Source organism: Ictidomys tridecemlineatus, chromosome 11, assembly GCF_052094955.1.
Source record: "Ictidomys tridecemlineatus isolate mIctTri1 chromosome 11, mIctTri1.hap1, whole genome shotgun sequence".
Lineage (NCBI taxonomy): Eukaryota > Metazoa > Chordata > Mammalia > Rodentia > Sciuridae > Ictidomys > Ictidomys tridecemlineatus.
In genome coordinates this window covers 38,050,787-38,071,046 of record NC_135487.1, presented here as the reverse complement: position 1 = coordinate 38,071,046, position 20,260 = coordinate 38,050,787, and the positions used below count along the sequence as shown (strand labels likewise).

Here is a 20,260-nt window from a genome sequence, read left to right as displayed (position 1 = left end):
TTACACGCCGAGGTTTTACGAAAACGGAAAACATGTTATAAGTAGAAAAGCATAATGAACTCTGGAGTCTTAATGTTGCAGGGACTAGAAAATGTGAAATATTCCTCCTATTCCTGGAGGAAAAGGAGAAAAGCAATTATTTTAAACTATTGAAAGTATGCTTTGGAAAGAGTTTTCTAACAGCTTTTTCTTTGTTGTGGAAGTTTTCTTATTACTTAGATGGGGTTTGGTTTTCTGGGCTGGAGTTGGGGAGGAAGGTCTAAGTGTAAAGGAATCGTCTCTACCCTACCTGTTTATTTCAATCATCAGGTCCCAATTCTCTGTACCTTTAAATTTTCTCTTTTAGCTATGAGACGTTAATTAACTATTGCTTTCTTTATTTTTATGTTCTTAAAAATATCGAACACGTTTGCATGATGCACCCGGTGGTCAAAATGAAGTCAGGCAAAAAATGACAAAAGGTCTAATTAGAACCAGTCTCTGGCACCATATGTACTTAAGCAACATCTATACCCAAGTCCTTGAAATAAACTGGGAGTGTTAAAACACACTAGATACATCTGGATAATTATCTAGCAACAGTTTGGCTGTTAGGTGGAGGGACAACTGAAACTGTGAAGAATCTGGCAGGGTTTTAACTGAATTGTTCAGGAAAAAAGAAATAACCAGAGCTCTTTATTTGAGGTAACTAAAGATGAATTGTGAATCAGGTGGGAACTGCAACACAAGAAACTGATGCCTCTTTTTTCTTACATATATTTAGACAGTCCAGTTGGACATTTAGGGTTCTATATATGCAAGTAATAAATAATTTTCTTTGGATTATTTTGGGAACTGTTTTTTTTTGTATAGATGGGAAGTATAGCACTATTGGCTAAGAGATAACTGATATTAATACAATTTATAAAAGTTGCTTTCTAGCATTCATTATGACTTCTTGCTTACAGATAATATTGTAATGAGGAAGAATCAATTGTACTTTTTATGTAAAGAATGGGTTAAACATGTATTATAATTTTCATATTGTAAAATACTGTTGCTGTTTAACTGAGTAAAAAAATTTAGGGTAATACATGATGCACATGGAACTGGATTAAGATTTTTACAGATCCTCCTAAGCACTGAAAATATTTTGATGTCCCAGCATCCCTATCTCATATGTAAATAAATTTTTTTTAAACCCCCAAAATAAAAAAGTACAACAAAGTTCTGTTTTTCTCCATAATGACTAGTTCAGTTGCTTATGCTGAATTATTAAATTCTTTAGGGAAGTTTGTGCGTGTGGAACTTTTTTTTATTGTTTGTTTTTGTGGAGTTTGCTGGACCCCTAAAGTGTATGTTTACTCTGCCTAATGTGTATACCAGAACTGGCAGCACAGAGGTTAGTCTAGTTTAGAGACCATAAGTGAGCATTATAAGTATTGCCAATGAAAATACAACATATATTGAGTGCTAGTTCACAGAAATAGATTCAAGAATATTTCTGCCTTCAATAAGCTTATATTCTAACATGGAACATACAGTATTCTATTATATTGAAAGTAGTGTTTTCTTTTTTAACACAGTAATGATATGTCCCTCAAATACTAAAATATAGACTTTCTGGTTGGATATTAAGTACTAACAATCATGGGAACTTCTTTCTTTAGTAGTTTAGAATCATTTTAAAGGAATTATAGAATATGATTTAGCCAAACTTTTCTGTACATTTCCCTCATTGACTCAAATATACATGGTTTCCGAATGATTAGCTTTTGACAATATGTATGAGATACTTAAAATTTCTTTTTCTTCTTCTTTTTTTTTTTTTTTTGGTGCGTGGGGGGGGGGTGGCACTGGGAATTTAACCCAGGGGCACTTTACCACTGAGCTACATTCCTTTTTGTTATTTTTTATTTTGAGAAAGGATCTCACTAGTTGCTTAGGGCCTGGCTAAATTGCTGAGGCTTGATCTTGATTTTTTTAATAATTTTTTTAGATAGATAGAGAGAAGAGAATTTTATTTTTAATATTTATTTTTTAGTTCTCGGCAGACACAACATCTTTGTTGGTATGTGGTGCTGAGGATCTAACCCGGGCCGCACGCACTCCAGGCGAGCGCCCTACCAGTTGAGCCACATTGAATTTATGATTCTCAGGTCTCAGCTTCCCAAACCCTGGGATTACAACCTGCAACATCACTTCCGGCTATAATTTCTTAACCTGGTCTCAAATCTTTCTCTTTTTCGTATTTATAGATAAACAGAGGTGGAAAGCAGACCAGCAGTGGCAGGGAGCCTTATTATGACTTTTACTTGTGGCTTTGACATTTTATTTCTGAGATTCAGTAGGCTTTTTCATCTGGGTACTTATACCACTTAAGAAAGTCCTTTTGTAAAGTAAGGGGGAAAAAAAGCACAGTAAGCAACTCAAAAGCTTAAGCATAATAACAACAATTAGTATTTGGATAGTGTTTTGTGATGATGAAATATGATACATATGTTATTTAATTTTGACAACTCTGTGAGGTATATATAATTATTCCCATTTTTCAGATGAGGGAATTAAGAATGATAGATTGTGATTTAAAGTCTGCAGGTAGTGGACACAGTGTTTGAACTATGATCTTAGGCCCTAAATCTTATGTCTTATAGATTTTCTTTACTTATGAGTCTAGAATTAACACTGAAATCTTAAAAAACATGCAATCACTAGATGAAATTTAAAGTCTGCAGGTAGTGGACATAGTGTTTGAACTAAGATCTTAGGCCCTAAATCTTATGTCTTATAGATTTTCTTTACTTATGAGTCTAGAATTAACACTGGATTCTTAAAAAACATGCAATCACTAGATGAAATATATGTTTATTTACTTAAGTATGGGTCTAAGACTGTAGTACCATTAGTCTTGTGAATTACACTATAAGTAAGAAATATTGTTTAAAAAATTTGGTTATCTTAAAGGATCAAAGTTAATATCACCAGTAGTAAGTCATTTTGGTAACATGTGGCCTTGTTATGAGGCGAAGAGAAGGACACATCACTTCTGTAGTATTTTTCCTCAAAAATCCATAAACAGTTCTGAGGAAGCATTAGGCAAACTCAAATTGAGGGACATTCTATGAAGTTTCTGATCTTTAAAAGCTTGACTGAGAAACTGTCACAGATTGGAAGAACTATAAAGATTCAATGATTAAATGTACTGTGGTATTCTAGATTAGGCCTTGGAATAGGTAAAAGATATGAGTATAAAAATCCAAATAGATTCTCTGGAATTAATAGAATTCTAGCAATATTAATTTCTTAGTTTTGATACATGTACCATATTATATAAGATAGAAACATTAGGGGAAGATGGAAAACATGTAGTAATATTCTGTATTATTTTGAAACTTTTCTATTAATCCAAAGTGATTTAAAACAAAAATTTAGTAAAGCAACTAAAAATAAGGCTTATTGTTTATATTTGGAAGAAAGATGAAGTAAAAAATTCCTTTTAAAACAGTAATAATAAGATCAAAGAACATGGAAATTCTAGAAAAAGATGTGTTTGAGCTCCACATAATATTACAGTAGACCAACTATGAGATTGGTAAATAAAAATATGTAGATTAAAATTATTTTTCATTGTTCATGTTTATGAACAAAGAAGTTCTCAAGGAAGGAATTTTGAAGAAATAGAAAATAAATTGTTTTTTCTTCCTCTTAATTCAACAATTGTTTTTCTTTCCTTTCCTCTGTAGTGGATAGTTACTTTGGATGCTGTTTTCCAACCATTGGTAATAGCGAAGAACTTGTCTTTTCAGGAACTGTTTAAACTTAGCAACATTGAGGGTAATACTGTAGGGAGGGGTCAGGGTAAGTGGAGAGAATATTGGTTTTAACCTATTCTTGATTCCTAGGTTTGTCACTTTGTAGCATGAATTTGGGCAAATTCTTAAACTCTCAGAGCAGCTTTTTATTCTGTTAAGTGGTTTTTTTTTTTTTTTTTGGTGAGGATTAAATTAAATAAGAAATAAGGTATGTAATGTACCTGTACATACTAGACACAATAAAAACAATAAATTCAAAATTATTGACTATCTACCCAAGACTCTGTTACATATGAAATATGGTGAATATACAAACCCATAAACTGGGCATGGTGGTACATAACTTAATCCCAGCTACGCAGGAGGATTGAAAGTTCAAGGACAGCCTTAGCAATGTAATGAGGCCCTGTCTCAAAATAAAATATAAAAAGGCTGAGGATGTAGAGTACCCTGATGTTCAATTCCTAGTACCAGAAAAGCAAAAATAAAGCAAAACACATGGAATGAAATGGCTTATTATTTCAAGAAACTTTCAACATTTGGGAAGAGAGAAAACATACATAAATGAAACAATTAAGGAAAAAACGCAGAATTCACTAGAGCACTAAACTGTGTTGTAAAGATACTAAAAATCATGATAGGGATCCTTATTGGCTTAAGTTTTATTAAAGGAGTGGACCCTCAGAAAAGCATTTAGGAATTGGCATATAGGATAACAACAACTAATATGTTAGGAAAGTTTTAAGGTTTATGAGGAGTTTTCATAAGCATTTAAAATCACTCTATATGAGTTCCTTAGTCCCCTATAAAACATAGTCTATAAGTTTTCTTTAGAGATAAACAGATTCAGAGGGGTTTTGTGAAGGAGCAGAGTTAGATCTCAAACCCAGGAAATCTATGAAATATGTTAGCTTTATAAAAAGATTTAATATATATATATATTTTAGAAGAGAATTTTTTTGAGAGGAGAGAGAGAGAGAGAGAGAGAGAGGAGAGAGAGAATTTTTAATATTTATTTGTTTTAGTTCTCGGCGGACACAACATCTTTGTTGGTATGTGGTGCTGAGGATCGAACCCGGGCCGCACGCATGCCAGGCGAGCGCGATACCGCTTGAGCCACATCCCCAGCCCAAGATTTAATATTTTCTATACATTTTCATAAAATTATTTTCTCATTTACCACCCGAAACAGTTCTCTTAAAAGCTGAAGTCAGAGAGCCTTAAGAAACTTATCCAACTTCCTACAGTTAATTATTTGGGAAATCAGTACTAAAAGTCTGCCTGAATGTATAGGACATTCTTCCATCTTTCTACGTTATATTGTTTTAATTTCCAGATGGAAAGAAGGGAGGAATAAAGAGAGTAGCACAATATTTGGATAGGTTCTGAGGTACAGTCATATAATATATAGAGTAATCCCCCCAATGTTTTACAGCTGTATTCATCTGGACCATATAAATAGAAACAATTATTCACCTTCCTACCTAGGGTGACTTATGCCAGTGGAGCAACTGAATAGCCTTACTTATATTGTTGGCACTGTTTCACTTCATGATTTTTATATATGTATGTATATCTTATATATATATCTTAAATTTGTTTAGTTATTGATGTTTATTTATTTATTTATTTATTTATTTATTTATTTATTTATATGGCAGTGCTGAGAATCCAACCCAGTGCCTCACACATGCTATGCAAGAGCTCTACCACTGAGCTACAACTTCAGCCCTCATAATTTATATTTGTACTGAATTTTAGAATTTCTTTTCAGGGAATAAAATATATAAATGTACTGGGGATCCAATGCAGGAACCCACTCATGGTAGGCAAGCACTCTTACCACTAAGCTACACCCCCAGTACATCTAGATCTTAAAACAACTTAGCATACTTCTTTGTATTCAAAAAAACTGAACATTTAATTCGGATTTCTGATTTTTCAAGGATACATTTCCAATTTAATAAGCTTAGGCCTTGATTTCATATGGTAATTTCATTAGTTTCTATTTTAGATGTACTACATAAAATCAGCAATCTCACTTCACATTTTATGGTGTTTACATACTTTACAAAGCATACAAATGGCTCATTACAGTCCAGAAGCTAATATTTTCCCAAATCAAAGTTGAACATACTCCACTGTTACCCTTCCTCTAGTCTGGGTGGCAATTATAAACTGCCGCTGTTCATTGTACATTTTTTTTTTTGGCTTGCTTAGGTACAAAGGCTGTAAATTTCTGACCAAAGCTTGAAACTTTCAGTAATTGATGAGTAATCTAGTTTCTTTATTTGTAAGAATATTTTAATAAGACCTGAATACTTTCAAAACTGGAAACAATAGATGTGATCACAACGTAAGTCAATTTTCTTTTTTTTTTAAAAAATATTTATTTTTTAGTGGTAGTCGGACACAATACCTTTCTTTTTATTTACTTATTTTTATGTGGCGCTGAGGATCGAACCCAGGGCCTCGCACGTGGTAGGCCAGCACTCTACCACTGAGCCACAACCCCAGCCCACGATTTTATTTCTTATAACTACCAATTTAAAAATGCTCAGTCTCTTTTTGAGGTCGAGATTCTGAAGACTCTCTCAGCTTCCAGGCCTCCCCCACGTATATGATAGAAGGAGTTTGGGTACTTCTGTGGTACTGAGACTGAGGATGCAGACCAAAAGGCTTGAGAATATATGTGACAGTGTTAGCGGGTTTTCACTGTCAGGTTGACGATTAGGGACTGCATATGAAGCTGTATTTTGGTGAAACTTAAAATGTACATTTGTGAAATGCTAGTTGTGAAATTCTAGTTCGACGGGTTGTGAGAATGTATTGAGTTGTTGAGACGCTGTAGGTGTGTGACTAACCACGTGAGGCGAAGACTCTGATCCCCGCCCCAGCCAGCTGGAGGCAGTACCCCCAGGCCTTAGCTTAAGCCCAAACCGGAATAACCCGTTGCGGGACTTCCAGCTCCCACAGTCGATGGTTGGCGTCTGCGCTGCGCGGGTAGGCATCTCCTCCCGGTAGTCGCGCTCCCAGCGCTTGACAGGAGGGCAGTCACGTGATAGCCGCAAAGCGGTGCTTTGCGACCTCGATGACAGGCAAAATGTGCGACAGCTCTGGCGCTGGCCAACCAGGGGCGGAGGCGGCGGCCAGGGAGGAAGCGGAGGAGGCGGAGGCGGCCGTGGCGTTCGCCCGCCTGCTTGTTAGCTTCGTTTCCCCGCCCCCGCCGGTCTTGTCGTGGCTGAAGGGTGCCGGCTGCGCGCTGTCGCAACCTGCCCTCATCCTGGCCTGCGACAGTAAGACCTGATCCGTAATCAATCCAACCTCCCTGTTGGGGCGGCTGCGGTGCGGGCTCCGTGGGGCCCTGGCCGGCTGCTGGGGCGCCTGAAGGTTACCGAGTGCATGAGCACCTAGCGCCTCCCGCGCTGCCCCGCCCGCCGGCCCGCGGGCCCGCCCGCCGGCTCGCCCGCCAGCCCCTCGGCGCCCGGCGGCGGCGGCGGCGGCGGCGGCGGAGACGGCCGCAGGAGGCGCCGTCTCCCTCCCAGGTGCGCGCTTCGCTCCCGGAGCCGCGGTACTCTGCGGCCGCCATGGCGTCCAACATGGACCGGGAGATGATCCTGGCGGATTTTCAGGTGAGGTATTTGGCCTGATTCTCCTCCCTCTTCCAGCCTCGTGAATTCCGGGTATCTGAAGGGTGGCCTCTTCCCAGCGTTTGGTTGAGTACTGCAGTGGTGTGTAGTTGAGGCTTTTATACGAGACGTGGGGTGTGTGTGTGTGTGTGTGTGTGTGTGTGTGTGTGTGTTTTGTGAATCGTAAGCCGTGGGGAAGCATAATTCATTTGCTACTGTGGGTGTGTGTAGAATGTATTAAGTACGGATTGAATGAGATTTTTAGGTTGGAGATTATGAATTTTGGGTTACTATGTGTGGAGTGTTTATCACATAAGGAATGTGTAAAATTTGGGGGTATTAAGTGAGGGGCCATTAAGTATGAGGTGTTTGGGTTGTTCCATGAGGAGCTTGGGATGTTTGGAATGTGTGCGTGTGTGTGTGTGTGTGTGTGTGTGTGTGTGTAGTGTGTGTTATGGGTGTGGTGTATTGTATTAAGGGAAGAATAAAACAGAATGATGAGGAGGTGGTGGTGAGAGTAGCTGGGCATTCTAGTCCTTTTCAAAGAGAAATAAACGTTTGAGACTTTGAGTGCCTTACTGGAATCTTGGGAGGGTAAGAAGATAAGGAAGAGACTGTAGTCTGTATTCCATTGTATTCTCTACAGTGATTTCAAGTGCTTAATAACCAATTCATATGTTGCGGCTCCCCCTCCCCTACAGATTTAAATGCTTGGTTGGTGTACTGTCTCCAGGAATAACTTAAAAGATAAGTAAAGGTTATTCCCCCGCAATAGTGACACTGGCACGTAAGTATCTTAGGGAGGCCCTTTCAAATTAGAGCTGTATGCATCAGGAGATAATTGGAGTTAGAAGTGATACTCTTTGAATGTTAACTTTGTCTTTTGCTGTTTAGTGAAGAAAATAATTTAGTGTTTTTATCCATTTTGACATTAACTTGGAAGGTATTGTCAAGTATAGTCAGACTTTTGTTGCTGTGATCCAACACTAGCATTGTAGGCATCATTTTCCTCACTGAGCTTTTCTTGGGCTTCTTCTCCATTCCCGACCCTCTTATTATTCTTTATTTTTACAACTTCATGTTCTGGTGACCATTTTGATCATTTCCAGAGTTTGTTCTTTTGGTTACTCTGTGGTATGTGATGTGCCGGGAATGTTCAAGTAGCTACATTTTCTTTATATTATACTCACAAGACTAGGGAAAGGAAGAATCTTAAAATAAGTCGACTACAAGATTTTGTTGTTTTGTAGGTTTAGGAATGGCCTGAGGTCTTTTGCTTGCCTAAATCTTTCATCATTTTTTTGGTTTTGCTTTTTTGTTTTAAATCCTTCAGTTCAGTCTTTATTGTGGTATGCATTGTGTGAAAAAGAACTCTATATTTCTGGGTATAGTTTTATCCTGTTATAAAACTGTTGTGTTCTGATGGGAAAGTCTTTGGTCAACAAAAAGAGCAGTTTACTTTGTTAAAAGCCCTAAGGCTTTTATAACTTTATTTTGATTTCACCAAACTTTTTACCTCTAATAATTTGTTGCTGCTTTCAATTTTATTATTTGTGAGAATTATTTTGCTTACTGTTTAATCTTATGTTGACTAAAAAACTGGAAATTTAGTTTAGTTTTTTTTTTTTTGGGGGGGGGAGGAGGGAGGTACCAGTTATTGAATCCAGGGGTGCTTAATCACTGAACCATGTCTCTAGCCTCTTATTTTTTATTTTGAGACAGGTTCTTGCTAGGTGCTTACCACTTCCCTAAGTTACCGAAGCTGGCCTTGAATTTGAGATCCTCCTGCTTCAGCCTCCTTTGTGCTGAAATTTCAAGCTTGCATCCCTCCCCCCTCCCGCTTTTTTGTGGTGTGAAAATTTGAATCCAGGGCCTTAAGCATGCTGGGTAAGAGCTTTACCACTGAGTTATATCCCCAGCCCAAGTTCTTACTCTAAGAGGCAAAGTTAATATTTTTCTGACAAGTATCTGGAGTTTTGGTCATGATTATTTTGATCTCAGTAAATTTGAAGAAGATTTTCTTTACTGGAATGGTCCTATTGGCCAAGGAAAATGCTGTGCATTATTATTTATTAATGAAAAAACAAAAAAAACTTAACCGCATGTGCTGTGAATGGTTGTTTACCAAATGGGAATGTTATATTGTCAAATAGCTAAGAAGATATTATTGATAGAATAAAAAGCTATTGTTAAACACATTAACCTTTTGTATATTTAGGAACCTGTAATCCTCTTAGAAATCAAGATGCCAGATAAGTTTGCTTTTGTAGTCTTACTTTAAAATTGATTATACTTCCTATTTTTTATATAGTATGTTTTTTCAGGACTGACTTTTAAAAATAAGCATTTATGGGGCTGGGGATGTGGCTCAAGTGGTAGCACGCTCACCTAGCATGTGTGAAGCAATGGGTTCAATTCTCAGCACCACATAAAAACAAAATAAAGATATTGTGTCCACCTAAAACTAAAAAATAAATATTAAAAAAAGCATTTATCCAGTTATATGAAAACCAGGTAATTTATTTTAAAGATTATGCTTAAAGACTTGGGTGTAGGATGTGAAGGTGATCTGGCTGCAACATCTGTCACCCTATTGATCATCAGGGTTGATTCAGCTGATCTGGCTGGCTAGGTGGATGTCCCCATCCTTCCTCACCACTCCTTGTGTGTCCCGAAGCTGCTGAAGAGGACAACCTTCCCCTATAGAGGAGAATATAGAATAGGACCCTACTTGGGTCAAAGGTATGGCCAAGGGTATACGAATAGCAGCATTCCCTTTCTAGAACCTTCAGACAATCCCTCAAGAGTGGATATAGATTATTGGATGACATCAGTTTCTTGTATAACTGGACAAATTATTTTCCCTACACAAAAATATATCAAATTCATATTTTGTTTATTTATGATTTGAGAATTTGTAATAACTTGAGAGTTCAGTGTCTTTGTAGAAAAGACATAATTCAAAAATTTGATTAGATTTAAAATTCAATTTTGATCATTGCTGGACAATAGGTTCTAATAAATAAAATTGTTTAAGTATTGAAAAGCTTTTTTTTCTTTTTTAACAGTAGTAGTAGGGATTAAAAATAGGGGAGCTCTATCACTTGAGCTATATCCCCAGCCCTTTTTATTTTTTAGTTTTAGACACGATCTTACTAAGTTGCTTAGGGCCTGGCTAAATGACTGAAGCTGGCCTGGAACTTGTGGTCCTCCTGTTTTAGCCTCCTGAGTCACTGGGATTGCAGGTGTGCCACAACTGTAAAATCTTTTGAGAAGGAATTTTGTATTATTTTTGACTATTTCAACTCACTAGAGAAAAGACTTCTATTGAAATCAGTGGAGAAGTGGTGATAAGAGGTGGATGGAAGATTATAGCTCATACTTAATGGGATAGTATAGGTGGGGGAACTTAGTACAAGTCAAACAGCCCCCTCCTGAAAATTATCCCAGTTAAGTATAAATATATTTTTTTTTGTAGTGCTGGGGATCAAGTTTAGGGCCTTGTACATGCTAGGCAGGCACTTTACCACTGAACTACAGTCTCAACCATAAATAAAATTAATTGTGGTAAAATATGTACTAAAATTTGCCATATTAGGCTCCTTTAAGTCTTAAATGGGATTAAGTACATTCACATTGCAGTGTAACCATGACCACCAACCATCTTCAGAACTCTTTTCATCCTATAAAACTGTAATTATGTATCCATTCCTCCCTGTCTCTGGCCCCTGGCAACTACTATTCTATTCCCTCTTCATGAATTTGACTGTTCTAGATAGCTTATATAAATGGAATCATATACTCTTTATCCTTTTGTGACTGGCTTATTTCACTTATAATATATTCAAGGTTTATCAATTTTGTGTTATGTGTCAGAATTTTATTCCCTTTTATAGCTAAATAATGTTCCATTGTTTGTATATTTCACATTTTGTTTATTCATACATTTTTAATGGACATAGATTCTCACCTTCTGGCTATTATGAATAATGCTGCTGTGAACACTGATGTATAGACATTTGTTTGAATTCCTGCTTTCAGTTCTTTTGGGTATATACCCAGAAGTAAAATTGCTGAATCACATGATAATTCTAATTTTAGTTTTTTAGGAACTGCCATACTGTTATCTGTAGTGGCTGCATCACCAAAATTTGAATGGAGAGAATGCCAGCATCTTGTTTAGTAAATTATTTTTAAAGTTAGCTCTGAGCTAATGAATTTAGAATTTGGAATATTTTACCAAAATGTACCTTTAAACATACATAGTGTTGTTAGCACAGTGTGTTACTGGTATAGGAATAAATAGAATAGTACACCTACAGTTCTGCCTAGCTATACCCAGGAGGGAGTGTAAAGAAATTTTCTGGGTTTAAAAAAACAGATAGGCATTGATTAATCATGAGATTCCCCCCCCCAAAGTTTTTATAACAGAGATGCATTCAAGTGAAAGTTCCAAATCTTGTTCTTTTAGTAATTGTAGAATTCTTTAACAACTGATTTTTATTCTTTCTTTTTCTTTACAAAAATCATTCAATCAAACAAACTTTGAAACCCTATTTGGTTTGTTTATAGATGTGAAAATAGTTATCTAGACAATCACAGTTGCTGTCAGATAATTTCAGTAATATTAGTTATCTCTTATGTGGTTCTGGGTTGACCACAAATATGAGCCTCTCTCCACCCACCTTAACCTTTTGGTTACTGCCATGGTGATTTGTTTTCTAAAATAAAATTTTATAGCTCCAAAATAAACTTTTATGGTGGCGCATCTTTTAATTCCAGTGACTCAGGAGGCTATTGGAGGAGGATTGCAAGTTCAAGGCCAGCCTCACCAATTTTTAGCAAGACCCTATCTCAAAATAAAAAGGACTGGGGATGTTGTAACTTAGTGATAAAATGTCCCTGAGTTCAATACCAACTACCCCATATATATATATATATATATATATATATATATGTATTATATAAAAAACATTTTTATTTGGGAACAAAAAGGGGGAGTATCCATTTAGATTAGTATCACAGTTTGTTTTATATTTTTCTATTTTTGTTTCTCTGTTGGTGATAATACAGAGACAGAGAGCATAGTGCTACTCAAGTGAAGAAAAAAAGAACAACTCCCAGTAGTAGTAATATTTTGTTTCAGACTTTCTCAGAAAGAAAACCCTGTCTGCCTTGCTAAAAAGTATTCTTTCTGGATTTAGTGATTATAGATTAAGAATTTCTTTATTTTTTTCTCAAATTTGGCTTTGATTTTGATGTTATTATTATTATTTTTTTTGGTGGTGCTGGGGATTGAACCCCGGGCCTTGTGCATGGTAGGCAAGCACTCCACCAACTTAGCTATATCTCCAGCCCCAATTTTGATGTTACTTTTAGTTATATTTCCTATATAGAACTATAAGTATATCACACTTTTGTTTCTCCATTTAGTAATTTTTGAGCTACATTCCCTGCCCTTTTAATTTTTTTTTTTTTTAAGAGGGTCTCACTAAGTTGCTTTGGGCCTCGCTAAGTTTTTGAGGCCGATCTTGAACTTGTGATACTCCTCCCTCGGCCTCCAGAGTTACCATGCGGTTTTAAGATTTCATTGGCCTCTGAGCTCCTTTTTGAAGTATAGTATTCCATGACACCTATCTACTGAACATAGTTTCTGCCCCTTTATAACTTTGTCTTCTTCTAAATGAAGTTTTTAAAATTTTATGTTCAGTTGTAGATAGATACAGTAACTTTATTTTATTTATTTATTTTTATGTGGTGCTGAGGATTGAACCCAGTGCCTCACACATGCTAGACAAGTGCTCTACCACAGAGCCAGAACCCCAGCCCCTAAATGAAGTTTTGATTCTCCTTTCTTTCTTCTTTATTTTGATGCAAAGGGATATCTTCTGCAAAAGAGGCTGGTAGACTGTGTGAGCTGAAATGGTAGTAATCCAAGCAGATGGGTATTCTTTGTGATATGTGGATTAGGGATCAAACTAAGTATCCATGGGACATTTTGCATTCCTGAAAGGAATGTGTAAGAGATTGAGTTCTGTGACCACAAACAGTTTTGTATCCATCCTTTTTTTCTTTCTCCTCTGTCCTCTCGTAGAGGGACAATTCATGTTGTTTTAGATTTGGATTGTAGGCTGTTGGGGAAATAAAGTTTTGGCATGTAGAATGAAGTTTAATAGTTTGTGGTTAAGGATGTGATTTTGGCTTATCCAGACCACTTGGATTTAAATCATAGTTCTGGGTTGGAGTTGTGGCTTAGTTGTAGAACGCTTGCCTAACACGCGTGAGGCACTGGGTTCAATCCTCAGCACCATATAAAAATGAATAAAATAAAATTATTGTGTCCATCTACAACTAAAAAAAAATAAAAAATCATAGTTCTGCTACTCATCTTGCAGTCTTTGGCTAGTCACTTCATACCTCTTTGCCTCAGTTTCTGAATATGCAAAATGAGTTAACACATGTAAAATGATTAGAACAGATGTCTGATGTAGAAACAACAAATTCTAGCCGTTACTTTCATTTTTGACAATTTTAAGATGTATACTTTAAGGGAACTTCAGAGGTTATCTGTTCGAAGTTTGTCATTTTTTCTTTTGTGGAAATTGAGATTCCAGAGAAAAGGAGCTGACTTGTCCAAGGTCATGGTTTGGTTTGGAATAAAAATTTTATCCATGTACACGTAAGAGTGTTCATTTTCTAGCTAATTTGTCAGATAGCTTGAAGTTTTTGAGGAAAACAGATCTGCTATTCAGAAATTTCTCCAAACGAGGAAACATATATGTATATAAACTTAAATATTTAAATTTATATACATACACACACATACATGCATGCATACACACATATATCTTTATATATATGATACATATGATATATATATAATATATGTATATTATATACATATATGAAATAACAAGTCAGGTGTTGTGGTGTACACCTGTAGTACTAGCCATTTGGGAGAGTTGATCATTTGAGCTCACTTGTTTGAGACCAGCTTTGGCAATATAGCAAGACTCTACCCCCACCCCAAAGATGCCTTACATGTAGTAGATGTGTAGGAAAGCTGGCACTTTGGTAGTTCCCAGTCTACCACTTAGTGCCACGCTGCTATATCATAGGCAGTTGAAAAGCCATGGAATGAACAGAGTCTCTTCTATATTTGCTCAGCATGGTTAGGTTGATGCCTGTTGTTTGCTTGAATTGTTTTATGATTCCTTTAGATCAGGAGTTAGCAGACTATATTTTGCAGGCGGACTGCTTGTTTTTGTAAGTAAATATTGGTTAGAATATAGTTAACATGCATTGGTTTGCCTCTGTTTTCTTTCTTGCTGTAGTGATGTTTGTAATTGAGAAAAAGACTATATGACCTATAAGCCTAAAATATTTATTAGTTGGCCCCTTAGGATAAAAGTTATTCCTGACTTTCCCCTTTCCCCAATGAAACCATTATTTTTCTTTCTAGGTTTTAGTAACTTCACAGTGCCTCCCAGGTAGCAGTATGTGGTTACACCTCCATAGGAGGCAATTGTTAGAGCATTGAATTTAACATAAATTTGCTGGAACTGTAGTGTTTTGTTTTGTTTTGGGTATGATTCTCAGAGTATATTTAATAAATAGAATGCAGATCTGTCTAGAGTCCTGTATATGTTAAAAGTGGACTAGATCAGGCCAAATAAAGTCTGGACAGTTACTTGGCAGCAGTGGGGTTAAGGACATTTAATTGTAATTCAGGTAATTGATTTAGATTAGGAATCAAAGAACTACAACCTGAGGGCCAAACCACTACCTGTTTTTGTAAATAAAGTTTTATTGAACATAGTCACTCATATTTGTTTACATGTTGTCTCTGGCCAGTTTGTCCTCAGTAGCAGAGTTGGGTAGCTGTGTGGCCTCTGAAGGCGAAAATATTTACTATATCCCTTATAGAAAGTTTATTGATCTAAAACAGTGGTGATTTCTGTATTCCCTCCTCCTGCCAACATTAGGCAATGTCTAGAGATCCTTTTTATTTTTTTGGCTGTCATAGCTGGAGGGTGCTACTGGCATTTAGTGAATAGAGACCAAAGATGCTGTTAAACATTTTGTAATGCTCAGAATATGTTTCCACCCACAATGAAGAGTTATCTGTTCCTGAATGTTGATAGGGCTAAAAAAATTTGATCTAAATCAGTTGTTCTCAAAGTTTAGCTTGCATCAGAATAATTTGGAGGGCTTGTTATACCATAGGTTGCTGGACCTCTACCCCAATATTTTTGATTCACTGGGTCTGAGGTAGGATCTGCAATTTGGATTTTTACCACATTCCTAGGTTATGATAATTCTGTTGATCTAAGGATATGTAGTTTGGATTTTTACCATATTCTCAGATTATGCTAGGGCTGCTGATCTCAGGACTATACTTGAAAATCACTGATCTAGGTGACTTTTGAAATTCTATCCATTCCTGTAATTCTTTGATTTTGTGATCTTAGGTACTGTTCTATGTCTGTGACTTAGAAAAATGAAATATTTCAGTATATACTTGATGCTTTGGCTGTTTTATGACTCTGTGTCTTTGGATCCTTAATTTTTGTGTCCCTTTGGAAAATTTATATTCATCTTTCAAAATCTACTGCCTACCTTTTGCTTATAAACATTTGTACTCTATGTCCAGTTGGTTTAATAATTTCTTCTTCCGTATCTTGTACTTGTTTCTCTTTTTTTTGAGCCATGTGAGATCGTCTTTGATCAGTTTCCCTGTTCTTTCCCATAATGTAAGCTCTTTGGGGGAACAACTACTTAGCTCTTAACCATTTGTTCCTATAGTGTTTAGTAATAAGTGCTCAGTGAATATTTATTAGTATACAGCTGTTAATTTAGTTATGGCACAAGTAGGAAATATATATTATATTTATATATATATATATACATATATATATAATATGTAAAATATGTATATTGTTATTGGGGATTTAACCTGGAGGTGCTTAACTATTGAGCCATATCACCATCCCTTTATATTATTTTATTTTTTGAGACAGAGTCTTACTAAGTTGCTGTGGCTGGCTTTGAACCTGGGATCCCCTTGTCTCAAGCTTCTGAGTTGCTGGGATTACAGGTGTGTGTCACCACACCTGGTTAAATTTTTATGTTTTTAAGTATCTACTAATTACGGATATGATTTTGAATATCAAAATCATTCTCTCTGCCTTTGAGAGAATAAAACTTTTTTATATTACATTGAGGATTATAACTTCCAAGTGATCTGAATATAGTGACTTGATTTAGATTTTATAAAGGGCCTCAGTAAGGTAATATGGTAAAATGTCAGACTTGAGTCCAAGAACTTTGTAAAAGTTTTAATATTATTACTGAATTGTTGTGTCAGTCACTCTTCTTGATTATGGTTTCACTTTCAACTTTTTTTTTTTTTTTCCCTAGTGCTAGGATTTGAACATGTTCTACTATTCAGTTATACCCCATCCCTCCAATTGTTTTTTAAGGCAGACATTTTAATCTTAAATCAAAATTGTTCACCATATTAATCACTAATCATAGGTTTTGCAATGAGCTTGACACCTAATTTCAAAAAGTAGTCTAGTTAAATTAACAGAACCTGCCTTTGTTTATGGTTATAGAGAAATTATTGAGATAGAAAGGATGAGATGTCAAGCTGTAGTAAAGGAAGGAGAATTTTCAGTTATGTGTACCTTAATGGCTTTAGAGTTAGGTTTGAGTCACTTTTTTTTTTTCTTTGCAACTCACCTTGATTCTCTGGATTCTTTAATGGTAGCTACTATAATACAAGTGTGTTACTGAGAGGAATCTTTTTATCTTGATCCCTGCTGGCTCTCTTGCCTTCTTTTTCCCCAATGGACAGAAGTTATTGAATTATTTTTTAAAGTCAATTTAAATGTATCTTTTGGCATCTCTTTAAAGTGAGGTGGAGACACAATTGAGGAGTCATATTTTAAGTTTAATAGCTTTGGGTTCCTTTACATGTTTCAGATAGCCGTGCAAGGTACTTAATATATAACCTTTATAGTGATCCTGCGTTGGGATATAGTGACATAATTCTCCATGTTTTTTTGCATAGCTTGTTGAGCAGAGGCATTGATTACCTTTGTTTCTTTTTCAAGCATGTACCTATTGAAAAGCTTTGGAAGATAGAGATAATATCTCCCTCTGGAATGAAGGGCAGGCACACATACTTTCCATTATAAAAGAGTTGAGTTCTCTAGGTTCTGAGTTCCTTTTCTGTAATGCATTCCACTGCATGTGAAGGTATCAGCCTACTTTATGGCATTCTGTGGGAAATGGAATTGGAGAATCAGTGCAAGAAAATGCTGTTACTCTGACTATGATATTACTCTGAAATAATTAAGTTCATTGTTCTTGACCTAGGAGTTAGTGTTTTTAGCCAGCACCTATGAAACTGGCAGGCAAAATTGTTAGCTTGCAAGTAGGATAAATCTCAGATCCTTTGCAGTTTTTAACAGTTTTGGTGACAAGGATGGAATGTTGACAGACATGACATTTTGGAAGAAGAAAGATGAAGAACTTATAGCTTAGTTAACAGAATTTGGGGAATCTCATGGGAATTAGTAGAAACATGTGACCAAATTGTTCTTTGTTCTCTATTGTCTTTTAGTGGGGAGGTAGTTGCACACTAAATTCTAAGAAGTTGGGTTGAATATGGCTGTCTGAACATTTCTCTGGTTGTTACTAATTCTTTTGGGTGGGCAGGACTTTTTAAAAAAATATTTATTGTTTTTTTTTTTTTATTGGACCCAATATCTTTATTTTATTTATTTATCTTTATGTGGTGCTGAGGATCTAACCCAGGGCCACGCATGTGCTAGGCCATCACTCTACTGCTGAGCCACAGGCCTGGACAAGCCTTTTTTGACCATTCTGAAGGTTAGCCTCAGGCTCTCCCCATTGTAACTACTACTACTAAGATGTGTTGGGTCTGAGCAGGAGGTTCATCCCCCCTCCAGACAAGAGTTTTGGATGTGTGTACTTACTTTAGAGCATGAAAGGATGCAAATTTGCAGCCTCTGGGGCAAAAAACAAATTTGCTAGGAACCTTGGTTTGCCTGAGAGATGGAGTGCTTAATGTCTATGGCTCAGCCTCTTTGGAGGAAACTTTATTTTCCCCTTTGCTGTTTTAAGCAAAGCCACTGGCACAGCGGAGACCTCAATTCATAGAAATTTTATTCTAAACCTGAGCCTAGTTCACTGATGGTTCAGCCAGGCAGAAAGATGATTATGTTTGCTTAGTTCTGAATCTGTTCAGCCTGTGCACTAGCTAGGCAGACTGAAAATGGGTATGATTGCTCTGTTCATTGGGCAGAACTCAAGGCTGTTCTTAAAGTTCTGGCCAGTACTCTTGATGAAACTTGTTTTTACTGACTTTTGCCTGTTGCCAATAGCATAGCTCTTTGGTCTGCCACTTGGAAAACTCTAGACTTGCAGATTGATGATAGTTCTTTTTAAACCTATGAATTATACAAATAAATTATACATACTGATCAAACCATTCGTATCACTCATGAAGGTGTCCACAGTAAGGATTTGTTTTCTGATGAAGTTTTCTAGAATGAAGTTTCTGATTGAGGCCATGCTGTCCATACCCATGTTGTCTGTATTCATCGTTGTATTAGATGTGATGGCATATCAACCATCATCAACTGAGCAGAAAGTGAAGGACTCTGTGTCTGACACAAAGGATAGCACTATGTGTCAGATTTACAACTCCTGCCAAAAGTTTACCCATTTGTCTTGGGATAAGAGAAACTAGTTGCATAGGGAGGCATGACCACTGCCTACTCCTAGCAGATTGTATATTGGATCTTTGATCTTTCTCTCAGAGCTATCAGTGGTGCCTCATTGATGTTGGCACTTCTTCTGGTTGTGATGTTGCTGTTGCACTCTAATCAGCTGGTTCTGGCTACACCATTGTGGCCCTAGAAACTAACCTGTATTATGTTTTTGACTTTCTAGACCATTTTCATTCCGATGGTGATGCACCTTTTATTGCAAAAACCACCCAGTAGTGGTTGATATTTTATGGACTGTTTGTTTCCCTTGCCAGTCACAGATGTGTAGTTTGTTAATGAACATTGAACGTTGGGACAGTTTTTTCAAAAATCAAATTTGACATCCTTTGCTTCCTCCTAGTTCACATGCCTTAGTAAGTCAATTTGGTCTCTGAATACAACTCTCCCCAGAAAGGAATTGTCTAAGCTTGATCACTTTCTGAGTAATGATCAGGACAGAAGAGGTGGGAAGTTTATAGCCTTGTTTTGAAAAATTGAGATTCCACGTCGACCATTTGTGGGCATGTTGTTTCTGTTTTTCCACTAGCAGCAACTGCAAACCAGCTTGGCTGGTGTGTACCTTCTATGTAGTGGCAAGACCAAATGGTGGCTTTCAGAATTCAAACCTAGTTCTTGTTCAGCTACCTGGAGTCTCTTGTTGGATTGATACAGTTCTAGATTATCAGAATAGTGACTGTGGTTTAGTACACTGATTGCTGTGTCCATTGGTGGCCCATGTGGGCCAGTTGAGGCCATAATGGGTTTCTATAGGTTTCATAAAAATTCTATTGAACTTCTTGTACTTGACATTTCTGGATAAAAGGTCTAGGTGTGAGTATGAAATGATTGGAAAAAAAGATGAAGTTAATGGCTACTGGATTGGGAAATAATGACTTTTGTGGCAGTGAACAGAGCAATAGTCTTGATACTGGAGGAGGAAATATCTTAGACTTCTAATGTTCAGGGGAGGGAAAGACATTAATGTTCTTTGTCTTTCACAACCACCTTTTTTTTTTTAAATATTGTTATCAATGGACCT

The 20,260-nt window shown here is 36.6% G+C and overlaps 1 protein-coding gene across 4 annotated transcripts in view; it reads left to right on the top strand.

Annotated features, from left to right (window-relative positions):
• Faf1 (Fas associated factor 1) overlaps positions 1-20,260 on the top strand; it is a 384,137-nt gene that overhangs the window by 1,770 nt on the left and 362,107 nt on the right. For 2 of the 4 annotated variants that reach the window (XM_078026233.1, XM_005326092.4), the window contains exon 1: positions 6,936-7,423. The exons of 1 other annotated variant lie outside the window; for it this stretch is intronic. In XM_078026233.1, the coding sequence (XP_077882359.1) occupies positions 7,379-7,423 (45 nt within the window). In that variant the 5' untranslated portion in view covers positions 6,936-7,378. Of the gene's footprint in view, positions 1-6,934; positions 7,424-20,260 lie in introns of those variants that run through there. One more of the 4 variants, XM_078026231.1, reaches the window with a different exon arrangement.